Source organism: Rhinatrema bivittatum, chromosome 1 (assembly GCF_901001135.1).
Source record: "Rhinatrema bivittatum chromosome 1, aRhiBiv1.1, whole genome shotgun sequence".
Lineage (NCBI taxonomy): Eukaryota > Metazoa > Chordata > Amphibia > Gymnophiona > Rhinatrematidae > Rhinatrema > Rhinatrema bivittatum.
The window spans coordinates 668,461,772-668,474,924 of record NC_042615.1 but is presented as its reverse complement, the minus strand read 5'-3'; the positions used below and the strand labels follow the sequence as shown (position 1 = coordinate 668,474,924).

Sequence of the window (13,153 nt, the reverse complement as noted above, 5' to 3'; positions counted from 1 at the left end):
GATCTTCACAGTGAAGGGGGGTGGGGGGCTCACCTACTGAATCAGGAGATAGCTGGCTGTATATCTCAATTTTATCAGAGGTGGGCCCAGATTACAGTGGATACGTGGTGAAGGACAGCTATGCTCTAGAATTTCACAGAATTCCTCTTGATGCATTTATGACTTCTCCATACCACTCCCTAGTAAGAAGAGCGGCAGTGGAGGCTACGTTAAGAAGGCTGATAGATCTGAAGGCTCTAATTCCAGTTCCTAGATCACAAAGTGTGGGGCGCTATTCCATTTACTTTCATTCTCAAGAAGAAAGAAGGTTCCATTCGATCCATCCTAGATCGGAAATGGAGTCAATCAGCATTTACGTATAACTCACTTCAGGATGAACACTCTATGCTCCGTAATTATGGCAGATCAGACGAGAATTTGTTTCTCGATCTGACCGAGGTCAATTACATATTCCCATTTGGCAGGAACATCGTTTCCTATGTTTCGCCATTCTTGGACAATGTCAGTTTTAGGTCCTACCCTTTGGTCTGGCTACTATGCCTAGAACTTTCTCCAAGGTCATGGTAGTGATAGAAGTATCTCTGTGCAAAGAGGGCATTCTGGTTCATCCGTATCTGGACTGGTAGATTCGGGCCAAGAGTCAGTTGGCATCTTGCAAGGTGATCTCCTTGCTTCAGGAGTTAGGCTGGGTGGTGAACTTAGTTAAGAGCAGTTTACAGCTGGCTTAGGCCGTGGAGTACCTCTGCTTGTGATTCGATACGGGGTGGAGCAGAGTGTTCCTGCTGAAGAATTGCATTCAGCAATTGGTGACTCAAGTACAGTCTTTGAGGAAGACTATTCGCCTAAGGTGTAGTCTTATCTTTAGATTCTGGGGTTTGTGGTGGTAACATTGGAGGTGATCCCCTGGGTGAGGACACACATGTGACCCCTTCAGCGCATGTTGCTCTCCTGGTGGAATCCATAGTCGGAGGCGTACATAACGATACTCCACTTGCCATTAGAGATGAGCATCCAGCTTCACTGGTGGTTGCAAGCGGATCATCACCGGAAGGGGAGTACTCTAGACACTGGACTGGTTGATGCTCATGACGGATGTGAGTCTTTGGGGTTGTGGGGCTCTCCATCAAGAGTTGGTGGCACAAGGTCGGTGGAATGCTGAGGAATGACAGTGGACCATCAATCATTTTGAAAACACGTTCGGTTCGTCTATTGTTCTTACAGTTCACAAAGCGACTGGAAACTTGAGCGGTAAGAATGTCAGACAATGTCATGACAGTCGCCTACATAAATTATCAGGGCGGAACTAGAAGTCAACAGGTGTCAGTGTAGGTAGATGCACTCATGGTGTGGGCAGAGCAAAATCTTCCGGACATATGTCTCCCACACTGCCAGGATGGAGAATGTGTGTCGACTTCAGGCAAATCCTGGACCCAGGAGAGTGGGAGTTGGCAGGTGAGGTCTTTTGCCTTATAGTGGCATGTTTGGTGTTGGCTGTAACTGGATTTAATGGCCAGCTCCAGCAATGCAAAGGTTCCATGGTTTTACAGTTGCAGAAGGGATCTGAAAGCACTGGGAATCGAAACTCTCATCCAGGTTTGGCCGGAGAGCGGGGCCTTATATGCCTTTCCGCCTTGGCCAATGTTCGGCAGGATGCTTTGGAAGATTGTGAGTCCAGACCATGAACATGCTCTGGATTGGCCCCGGAGACCTTGGTACACTGATCTTCAGTGGCTCCTGGTAGGCAGTTCTCTCAGGTGGTCACTCAGGAAGGATCTGTTACATCAGGGGCCGATACTGCACAATGATCTGGGTCAGTTTTGTCCTACGGTTTAGCCCTTGAGCAAGTTTGACTGCTGAAGCGTGGTTATTCTTCTGCAGCAATTTCCACATTGTTTCGTGCTAGGAAGTTTTCTACATCTCTAGCTTATATTAGGGTTTGAAGAGTGTTCAAGAGCTGGTGAGGGGTGAGAGGTTATCACCTTCTTAAAATTGATATTCCACTGATTTTGGAATTTTTTCAGGAAGGGTTGGTAAAAGGATTGGCCCTTAACACTCTGAAGGTACAGGTAGCAGCTCTCACTTGCTGAGGGGGTGGTTCAATGGTAGACCCTTGTCTTCCTATCCAAATGTATCCAGGTTCTTGAAGGGAGTTAAACATTTACTTCTGCCCTTGTGTCTACTGGTGTTTCTTTGAGACATTTATCTCATATTACATTTTTTGATGGGGTCCTACTTTTGGCCACTATGTGATTTCTCCTTGTGGCTGCTTACCTTAAAAATGTGTTTTCTGGTGGCAATCTGTTTGGCGTGGCAAGTCTCCGACCTATAGGCTCTTTCTTGCCGTGAGTCATTTCTGTGAATGACTCTGGAGGTGGTACAGCTTAGGACTGTAGCTTCCTTTTTTACTGAAAGTGGTTTTGGAGTTTCATTTGAAAATCAGTCTATTTCCCTGCCCACTCTGGACAGGGGTACAGATGAGCAGTATTATAGTCTGTGCTTTCCTTGGATGTCAAGCGGCATCTGGTGTGGTACTTAGTAACTCGTTCATCTGTTTGTGCTCTGTGGTGGAGGTAAACAAGGGGATCCGGTATTGTGGGTAACGATAGCCTGTTAGTTGACAGAAGTTATATGGATGCGGATGTACTATTACCTAGACAGGTCAAGGCGCATTCCCCTAGAACTCAGATGGTCTCGTGGGTGAAGATTCGTTTGTCTCTCTTCCAGATTTGCAGGGCAGTGACATGGTCATTCTTACGTACCTTCTCTGGGTATTACCGCTTAGACATTAAGGCTCAGGGAGACGTGGCTTTCACACATGCAGTGTTGACTGGACTGCAAGCAGCCTCCTACCCTTTTCAGGAGTAGCTTTGGTACATCCCACAGATGTGGATTGGCCTGCCTGAGTGTAGAGGAAGGAGAAATTACTATTTACCTGATAATTTCCTTTCCTCTAAGAAAGGCAGGCCAGTCCTCAACCCACCCTGGGTAGCCTACTTTCATCCATTATATGTGGCTGATGCAGTGTTATTTCTTTTGATTCATTTGAAGGACTGGTAAGTGAAATAGCTAGCCTCTAAGATGTTACCTTTTTTATTACCGAGTTCAGTGTTTCTCAGTTGGTTGGGATCATGAGTGGTTGACAGTTAATCATATTAAAGTATAATTAATTTAACAGTTTGGGCTTTTCTAGACAATGGCAGGCTGATGTCGGGGCAGGGCTATGTCAGTGACATCAGCAAGTTAGTTTTACTCAGTCTCCATCTGCTGGTAGGAATGCATAACCCACTGAAGTGGATTGGCCTGCCTTCCTTAGATGAAAGGAAATTATCAGGTAAGTAGTCATTTCTCCTTTGGTGTTTTGAAATAATGTTTATTGTATTTTTACTGTTTAAATTAGCATGACAAACTGATGCTGGGGGCATTTGAAATATGACAAGGCTACTGCAGGAAAATATAAAGAATGGTAAAACAAGTGGCATTTCGCAGTTGTTTGTAACTTAAATGCTTATTGATTGCACTTGTTAAATTTTGTATTTATAGCTTGAAAATTTAAAAACAATGCAATGTTTTCAATAAAAAAAAAAAAATTGCAGTCGGAAGTGAATTTTTATTCAAAATTATGCAAATGTCACTTGCTGAATAATCTTGAAAAATTCTCCACAAGAATTGCAGGGCTCTCTACATAACCCATGTAAGCTTTGAATGTGTTAGTATGTAGTTGTGTGCTCTGAACATAGGCTAGCATGTGGAAGAAATTTTATTCCAGATGTATAATTGTGCCAGATAACCCATTATTTGAATTTATTCTCATGCATGCTTATCTTGATTTGCAGCCTGTGGAGGACAGACGGAGAGTGCGAGCAATTCTTCCATACACTAAAGTGCCAGATACGGATGAAATAAGGTACTCATCAGATGTGATTATATAGTCATTTGATTTTTTTTTTTTTTTTTTTTTGTGCTCTTATTCTTGGCTAGGTTTTGAAAAGTGACTTTTGAATGATTGCTGTATTAATAACGCTGGTTCACTTTTGTCAGCTTCCTGAAGGGTGACATGTTTATTGTCCATAATGAATTGGAAGACGGGTGGCTGTGGGTTACAAACCTCCGTACAGATGAGCAAGGCCTTATTGTGCAGGACCTTGTTGAAGAAGTGGTAAGCTACTGAGTGTTTTGTAAATGTTTATGCTGAGCTGGTTATTGCTGGTTGAATGTTCCTTGCAGCCTATTCACAAAGCACATTTGACATGGGCACAATATTGATTAAAATTTTGTTCAGAGAACAACTTAGAGATTTCTTCATAGAATCTCTTTTGGAATCCTCCAGATTATGAAGGCACTAGCCAGATTATGAAGGCACTAGCCAACACCTGATGAAGTTCTCCAGAGTCTGCTGTTCACATCCTTCCAGCCTCCCCAGCCCAACCCCAGCATACCTTGATTGCATCCTCCCCAGCCTTCTCTGGCACACTTTGAACTTCCCCTAGGATATTGTAACCCCAGCCTGACTCAGTATACTGTGACTCCCTAATCTAACCCAGTGCCAGAATTCATGCCCCCTTCCACAGCACAATGAAATCCACCCCCACATCTGGGCCACAACAGTCACTTCCCCCACCTTTCTTGCACAACTTGACTTCCGTATAGGCGATTCCCCCTTCCCTGGCTCAACTCCTGCACATTTCCTGCCTCCCCATCTCACCTCCCCCACCACCCTGGCACAGCACTCAGACTTCCCCTCAGAACTCTAACCCACCTCACCAGCAGTCTCTGTGCTTCCTCCCCAGCCTGGCCCTGGCACTCTAACTTTTCCCTCCTCAGTCTGTGGTCTAACCTGACTTCAGCACACTCCAGCTCCTCCCAGCCCTCCTTTCTGGTGCTTCTATGGTCTTACCGTGTTTACTCAGATCGCCTCCCCCTGGTTTGACCTGACCCCAGCACACACTTCCCCATTACTTTGCTTTCCATTTTTTTGAATGTTCGCCCTTTTGGGTTTAATTGCATCTTCCACCTCCATTATTAAACCATGCCAGCAGCAGTTTGGTTTTCTTTCAACCTTTTTTAATGTACTTTTTATCTGGGCCTCAAGGCTGGTAACACTGGTAAACAAAGTTTTTGTTTCCTTCAGGCTTTTTGGTGTTCCAAATAGATTTTTTTTATGCTGATCACAGATATTACTTCAAAATCTGTACATCACATAAGGCTTTTGAAAAAGGCCAATTCTGTTACAATAATTGTGAAATTTTAAAACAATCTCATGTACATATATTTTCTTGCTGGACAGTAGTTTTAATGATTTTTAAAATTCATGTCTTATTTTTGATGGCCATAAGCAACGTAACATGTAACAGACTAACTTGGGAGAGGTTCAAGTTTTGTGGGGAACATTGAAAACTGGAGTTTTTACTTGTGAGTGGGGAGAGACCTAGGAGGAAGGGACAGAGAAAACTGGTGGGGAGGAAAGAGATTGGAGAAGGGTCAACCCTGGGGTAGAGGTAGTGAGTGAACTGGGAGACTGACCTGATGAGGAGGAGTGATCAGGCATTGGATAAAGCATTCGAGCTATAAGGAGGGAGATTGCTGTGGATGGTTGTTGAGCTGGGAGAGATGGTGAGAGCAATCTGAGGGGGAGAGGAAAGACCTTATAATGGTAAAATTCTGCACCAAAAAAATGCTTTGCTTTACATACCCAGATCAGTCCAGCCTGTGGGTTGAGCCTCCTTTTCAGCAGGTGGAGACAGACTAAAACCGAAAGGATATCCTATATGAGGACAGAGCCTATCCTGTAACCAACCCTTCAGTATTTGTCTGTCTCCAGCAGGTGCAGCAGGTCTCCCTTCGGTATCCTGTTCTAGGCTAGTCAGCCTTCTTTTCTTCATTGCTTCCGGGATCAAGCAAGTACTTATTCCTTAGGGATATTGTGTTTTTCTTACTGTCAAAATAAAAGTAAAAGTCAGGAAGTTTGTAGATTTTGAATTTTTCTTCAGGAGACGACTCAGTCTCCTGGCTCTTGCCGGACTCTCGTCTCCCCCTCCTCTAGCTGCTGAGGGGTCGTAGTTTTCTGCTGCTGTGCTCAGTGTATAAAAATAAATAAATACATTAATTACATAATGCCAAAGGAATCGGGTTAAGTTTAAAAGTATTTCCAGTACTTTTATTACTTACCTGCAGCAGCAGACCCATAGTCTTTATTTTTGGTTCTCTAGGGGCTTGAACTGGCAGCCAGACAGGCAGGAGTCAGGTTTCCACCCTGCTTCACTCCGGGCCTGCAGGCTGTCAATCAACCTTTTTTTTTTTTCTGCAGTTTTTTCTTCAGAGCGGCTCTTTGCCGCGGCAGGCAGCCTGCCTCTTCTGTGTCAGCCCCCTTCGCGTTTTTTGCGAGGGGGTCTCTGCTCTGCCTTCCTGCCGGGTGGGGTAGGTCCCTCCTCGGCAGGGCAGGCAAATTTAGCCCGGGGATCGAGTTCCCAGGGCTTGGCCAGGCCGTTCCCGGGTCGGGAAAGCCTGGGAACGGTGGCCATTTTGAATTTTTTATCGGCTCTGGAGCTCCCTGGGGCTGGGGGCCTGATTTTTTTTTTTTTTAAACAGTCCTGCGACCCCCCCCCCCCCCCCCCCCCCAGGACGGGTTCTCTGACACCCCTTCCCCTCCCCCTCCTCCACCCGGGACATATAGGGCTCGTTTTTTTAACAGAATTTGTCGTCCTCCTCCTGCACGATCCCATTTTAGCTAGCCTGCAGGAGGAGGAGGACGGTCGTCCGTCCCCTCCCCCCCCCGGCGAAAATTCCCTGCTCCATGCCGTTGATGGTTAGACCGGCTGCAGAACCCCTGGGGTTTCTTGGGGCGCGGGTGGTCCCGGGGGTGCCCCCCCCCCCCCCGACCTCCTGGTGGATCCGGTATCCCTGGATCCTGCCGCCAATCCAGATGCGGAGGATTCCCTTCCACCCCTGGAGGGGGACGACTCCAGGGTCTTAAGGACACCCTTACGGCCTCTTTGCCCGAGGATATGGACCCAGTACTGGCGTGAACCAGGGATCCAGGAAGCGCCTTCCCCTTTCATTCCACGCACAAGTTGTTGCACCTGCGGGAATGGGAAGCTCCCGAGGCGTGACTCAGGGACGGCCATGCCATGGACGAGCTTACCCCCTCCCGGAGGTATGCTTAGATTAAAAAAAACAAAACAATAATCCCTCCGTGGACTACTCTGCGGTCACGGCACAGGAGGGTTCCACGGCTTTTACAGACGCCCAGGACCGCATGCTCGAGGCTCATGTGAAGTGCATTTTTGATGTCCTGGCGCTGGGGGTGGGTGCCACTATTTGCAGCAGTCTCATGCTGCGGGCAGGTCTCAGGTAGGTTCAACAGTTGCTCTGCACCCGGGACCTCCCGTACGCAGAGGCTGAGCATACGACCTTCTCCGCGTCCAGGCAAAGGCAATGGCCTCGGTGATGTCCGCCAAGCGGCTCCTCTGGCTGCGCCATTGGTCGGCTGCTCCGTCCTCCAAAGCCCGGTTGGGCATGTTGCCTTCCGAAGGTAAGCTGCTCTTTGGTAAGGACCTTGAGAAACTTATGGATTCCTTAGGGGAAAGTAAGGTCCATAAGCTTTCGGAGGACTGTCCAAAACATCCCGTTCCTTTACACCCTCTCGTCCACGTTTTCGGGGTCTGAGACGGTATACCCCACGCGGGCGGGGTGGCTCCTCAGGGGGTTTTTCCTTCTTGATCGCAGTCTTGGTCGCAGCCTTCCCGTGGGCGCCGTCCCTTTCACGAGGGCCAGCCCACGCACTCCACCCTTAAGCCTGCCACACAATGAAGTTCACTTGACTTATTCCTCGGTCCCATTCCTAGGTGGTCGCTTTTCCCTGTTCTTCATGGAATGGGTCAAAATCATGTCGGACCAGTGGGTCCTAGACATTTTCAGAGACGAGTACGCCTTCGACTTTGCTCGATCTTCGGGATCTCTTTCTATTTTCCCCGTGCGGGTAGTCCAAGCGGGTAGCGGTGGAGTAAACTCTCGCCAGGCTCCTGTGTCTGGGCATGGTGGTCTCTGTTCCAGAGAGCGATCTTGCCGCAGGCCAGTATTCTATTTACTTCGTCGTTCCCCAGAAGGACGGGTTTTTCGGCCGATCTTCGACCTCAAGGGAATCAACCGAGCTCTCAAGATCCCGCACTCCGCATGGAAACTCTGCGAGCGGTCCTCGTGGTGGTTCACCTCGGAGAGTTCCTCGCCTCACTCGTTCTGTCAGAGGCATATTTCCATATTCCGATTCATCGTGACTACCGAAGTTCCTTCGCTTTCACATCCTCAACCGGGTCTTCCAGTTCCAGGCGCTTCCCTTCGGTCCCACGACGGCATCTCGCACCTTCACCAAGGTTATGGTGGTGGTGGCAGCAGCTCTCCGCCGGGAAGGAATCCTTGTTCACCCCTCCCTGGACGTCTGGATCGTCAGGGCCAAGGCAGAGGCTCCTTGCCGGCAGGTGGTGGATCGCGTGTTCGCTCTTCTCGCGTCTCTCGGATGGATAGTGAATTTCTCCAAGAGCAACCTTCAGCCCTCCCAGGAGTTAGAGTTCCTGGGAGCCCACTTCGACTCCCGGGTGGGCAAGGTCTTCTTGCTTCACGCGCGGGCTCTCAAGTTGATCGACCAGATTCAGAATCTCATCTCGCTGCCTTCTCCGACGGCTTGGGACTACCTGCAGGTCTGGGCTCCATGGCATCCACCATCGATCTAGTCTCATGGGCTTTTACTCATATGCGACCGTTACAGACAGCTTTGCTGTCCCGTTGGCAGCCAGTGGCGGAACATTTTCACATAGTCCTCCCGTTTTTGGGCTCTACCGTTGCCGACTTGCAGTGGTGGCTTTACCTTCCTCATCTGCTACAGGGAATGCCTCTCCAAGTCCCACAGTGGATGATAGTAACCACGGACGCCAGTCTCTCGGGCTGGGGTGCGGTCTGCTTCTCCCAGTCCACCCAGGGGATCAGGCCGGCAGCTCAGTCTCGCTGGCACATCATTCGGTTGGAGACTCGAGCGGTGATCTTAGCTCTTCTGGAGTTTCTCCCCCTCATTCGCGGCAAGGCGGTGTGGGTCTTGTCCGACATCTCCACCACCGTGGCTTACAACAATCGCCAAGGAGGCGCCCGCAATCTGCTGGTGGCCCTGGAAACCAGCTGTCTCTTCACCTGGGCAGAGCAACATCTACAGGGCCTGGTGGCCTCCCATATCGTGGGCAAGGAGAATGTTCAGGCCGATTTTCTCAGTCGCTCGATCCCGGGGAGTGAGAACTCTCTGACGCAGCCATATGGATCTCATCAACGACAGGTGGGGCCCCACCTGGCCCTCATGGCGACCCTTCGCAATGCCAAGGCAAATCGGTTCTTTAGCTGCTGGAGGGAACACGGCTCGGAGTGCGTGGATGCTCTGGCTCTCCCTTGGCCGGCGGACGTCCTGCGGTACGTGTTCCTCCTGTGGACCCTGGTCGGGAAAGTTCACAGAAGAATAGAACTCCACAGGGGTCCCGTGGTTCTGGTAGCACCCGAGTGGCCGCACGGGCTGTGGTTCGCGGATTTTCTTAACTTAGCGACGGACGGACCTCTGCGGCTAGGCCATCTTCCTCTGCTCCTTAGTCAGGGACCTGTATTTTTCGACCAGGCCGATCGCTTTTGTCTAGTGGCCTGGCTTTTGAACGGCGACGCCTAAGGCACAAGGGCTATAAGGAGGAGGTCATTCCCACCTTGCTGCGGGCCCGGAAACAGTAGACTTCCCTGGCGTACGTGCGTTTCTGGAACGAGTTTGAATCTGTGCGGAGTCGGGTATCTCGGCGCACTCCACCCCGATCTCGTTCGTCCGCTCTTTCTCCAAAAGGTCTCTCCAAGGGTCTTTCCTTTCGTTCTCTACACGTACAGGTCTTCCCTCTCGGCTCCCTCCTGGGTCGGGTAGAAGGTCATCACTTAACGGGCCACCCGGACGTGATACGGTGCTTGGAGGGCGTTAAGCTTCTACGTCCACTTTCTTGGCCCACTTGCCCGTCGTGGAGTTTTCATCTGGTACTTCAGGCCCTCTGTGTGTCTCTGTTCGATCCTCTCCGTCGCGCTACCTTCAATGATCTTACACTTAAGACTGTCTTTCTAGTCTCTATCTCTTCTGATCGTCTGATCTCGGAGATCCAACCGTAGTCCTGTCGGGAACCTTTTTTGCGATTTTCCGATTCCGGGGTATCCCTCAGGCCGGGCCCTTCCTTCTTACCGAAGGTTGTTTCTAACTTCCATGCCAACCAGTCGGTAGAACTCCCTGCGTTTTCCCCTGCAACTGTGGGCGATCTGCGTAAACCTGATGCCAAACGGGTTTTACTTCACTATCTCCAGGTTTCCAGTGGCTTTCGGGTCTCGGACCATCTTTTGTCCTCTGGAGTGGGCCCAATTGGGGTAAGCTGGCTTCTAAGACCACTATTGCACGGTGGTTGAAGGAAGCGATCTCCTCTGCCTATCTTTGTCACGGTCGGGCAGTTTCCGAGGCCCTAAAGGCTCATTCACTGCGTTCTTAAGCTACTTCCGGGGCAGAGAGTCAATTGGTCTCTCTGCAGGAGATTTACAGGGCCGCCACTTGGACGTCCTTGCATACTTTTGCTCAACACTACCGCCTGGATGTGCAAGCTCCGGTTCCTGGTTCTTTTGGGCTACAAGTGCTTCGAGCGGGACTGTCTCGGTCCCACCCAGTTTAGGGAAGCTTTGGTACATCCCACAGTCTGGACTGATCCGGGTACGTACAGGGAAAGGAAAATTAGTTCTTACCTGTTAGTTTTTGTTCCTGTGGTACGACGGATCAGTCCAGACGCCCTTCCCTGTTTGTCTTTCTTCTGTCCTCTCGAAGCTTGTTTCTCTTGCAGATTCGTAGATTTCCATACATCATTTTTGTGCAAGAATACTGAGCAAATACACCGGAAGCCTTGGTTGCTCAAGCACCAAGTATATGCAAGAGCGGTTAGTCATACCATATTTCTTACATTGTTCTACAGTTGCTCCATTGAGCTTTATGGTTACTTGCTTGATCATATTCAGGTTTTATTTGCTGCTTTGACATTGGTTATACTGAAGGGTTATAGGATAGGCTCTGTCCTCATATAGGATATCCTTTCAGTTTTAGTCTGTCTCCACCTGCTGGTAAGGAGGCTCAACCCACAGTCTGGACTGATCCATGGTACTACAGGAATGAAAATTAACAGGTAAGAACTAATTTTCCTTTATTGGAGTAATAACTTTTTTTTATATTGTATTATCTGAACAAATAGAAGTTCTAAGTGTGCAGAATTTTAATTTTTTTTTATTCAGAATTCCCCCAGAGTGAATTTTGCAACAAGTAACACACAAACTAAGATGGTGATTAACGAGAACCGGAGAAAATGATTAAGTACTTTTGCTGGCCAAATAATAGTAAAGTGAATTTTTTTTTTTAAAAAGGGCAGATTCCAAGTAACATTGTAGAAAAATCGCAGTACTTCCACTTAATATTGTATAACTTAAGTAGATTTTCATGTAACTGAACAATTTGCCCTTGTTTTCGATATTCTGTATGAATGCAACATGGATAATCCATCATAAGATACGTGCTCTGATGCGATTGTTTTAGATTGTATAGTTGAAAGGTTTGAAAACATTGCAGAATGGTTTCTTTTGCACTGTGGTACAAGTGAACGCCAAAGATTTAACACTCTGCTGTAAAATCAACTGCTAAAGAATTTCATAAATATAAATTGCTTTTCTACCGCAGTCTAAAAATATCATGATTTTTATTAGCTCTGATATGTGAAGTTCATTTTTCTTTTTGTTTACTTTTTGAAGGGTCGAGAGGAAGATCCGCATGAGGGAAAAATGTAAGTGTGGTTTCTTTTACTTCTGCTATAGATAAAGTTAAATATGTTGCTTGATTTTATATTTTTTGATGAGTGGAATTTGTGCTTTTTTGAGAATTGACAGTTCCCTGTACGTACCAGGATCAGTCCAGACCATGGGTTTTGCCTCCTATCCAGCAGATGGAGACAGACCAAAACTGAAAAGGTATCCTATATCAGGACAGAGCGTACCCTGCAGCCCTTCAGTAGATGCCAGACAGCTCACCCTGCGGTTCCCTGTTAGCTTGCCCTTACCCTATGGGGTTCCTTCCTTGCTTCTTTTCTTTGAGGGCAAGCTCAAGCAAGTATTGATTGGATTTATACTGTATAAAAAAAAAAATTAAATTGTCACTGTTTTTGACTGTGTTAGGGAGACAGCCCTGTCTCCCTCGCTCTTGGGGTGCCTAGGGGGGCTTTGCCCCTTAACTTGTTCAGCCTAGGCTCCTTTCCCGGTGACCCTCTTCCTTGGGGCGATATTGGTGGTGCCAGTCACTCCCCCTCCACCTTCTGCCTTGCCCCGAGACTTCATACCTCGGGTGAGGTTTTAGGGATGCTTTATTCCCCTGGCATATTAAAAAAAAAAAAAAAAAAATTGCAGAGAGGCAGAAAGGTTTATTTGGCACTTGTGCGCTGTTAGGGGGAGGGCAGGGTTCGTTCTCCTGTACTTCTCCCCGGGGGCTCCTTGCTCAGCTGTGCTTTCAATGCCACATTCAAATCTCTATATTTAGCAGCAATCACTCTAGCCTTGAGCAGCTACATCTTCGGATTCCCCTGCAACGGCTCAAAAATATAGCAGCACTTTTTCTAACCTCCGGCAGCTAATGTTTTCAGGTCCCTCAGCAGGGTTCCCATGCAAGTGCTCACAGCCTAGCAGCCGTTACACTAACCAGGAGCAGTCTAACTGGTCTCTCAGCAGGGAAGATTCTTTCCCCTGCAACTGCTAAGAAGTTACCAGCAATTACTCTGCCCTGGGCAATCTCAGCTCCCTGGGCAGGGAAGTCTAATTACCCTGCAATTGTAAAAACAAAAAAACACCTTGCCGGACCCTTTTCTTTCTCTGCCTGTTACTTCGGGGCTTACATACAGGGGTTTTTAGCTGCATGCGCTTCCCTCTACAGGCTTGCTCGGCTGATCTTTGTCGCGGCGGTTTCCTTTGATCTGCCGTGTTTTCTGCTTGCCCAGGACGCGGGGAGCCTGTTCGTGGCTCTCCTATGTCAGGCTCTCCTTCGGTTCCCGGCCGCTTGGGGGAGGCATCCTCTTCGGCAGCGCCGAGT

General features: G+C 48.4%; 1 protein-coding gene across 8 annotated transcripts in view; it reads left to right on the top strand.

Annotated features, from left to right (window-relative positions):
• The window catches only part of RASA1 (RAS p21 protein activator 1), a 384,196-nt gene that overhangs the window by 59,665 nt on the left and 311,378 nt on the right, over window positions 1–13,153 (top strand). For all 8 annotated transcript variants that reach the window (XM_029573687.1, XM_029573696.1, XM_029573711.1 and 5 more), the window contains exons 4-6: window positions 3,834–3,904; window positions 4,039–4,156; window positions 11,830–11,861. In XM_029573687.1, coding sequence (XP_029429547.1) covers window positions 3,834–3,904; window positions 4,039–4,156; window positions 11,830–11,861 — 221 coding nt within the window. The remainder of the gene's footprint in view (window positions 1–3,833; window positions 3,905–4,038; window positions 4,157–11,829; window positions 11,862–13,153) is intronic.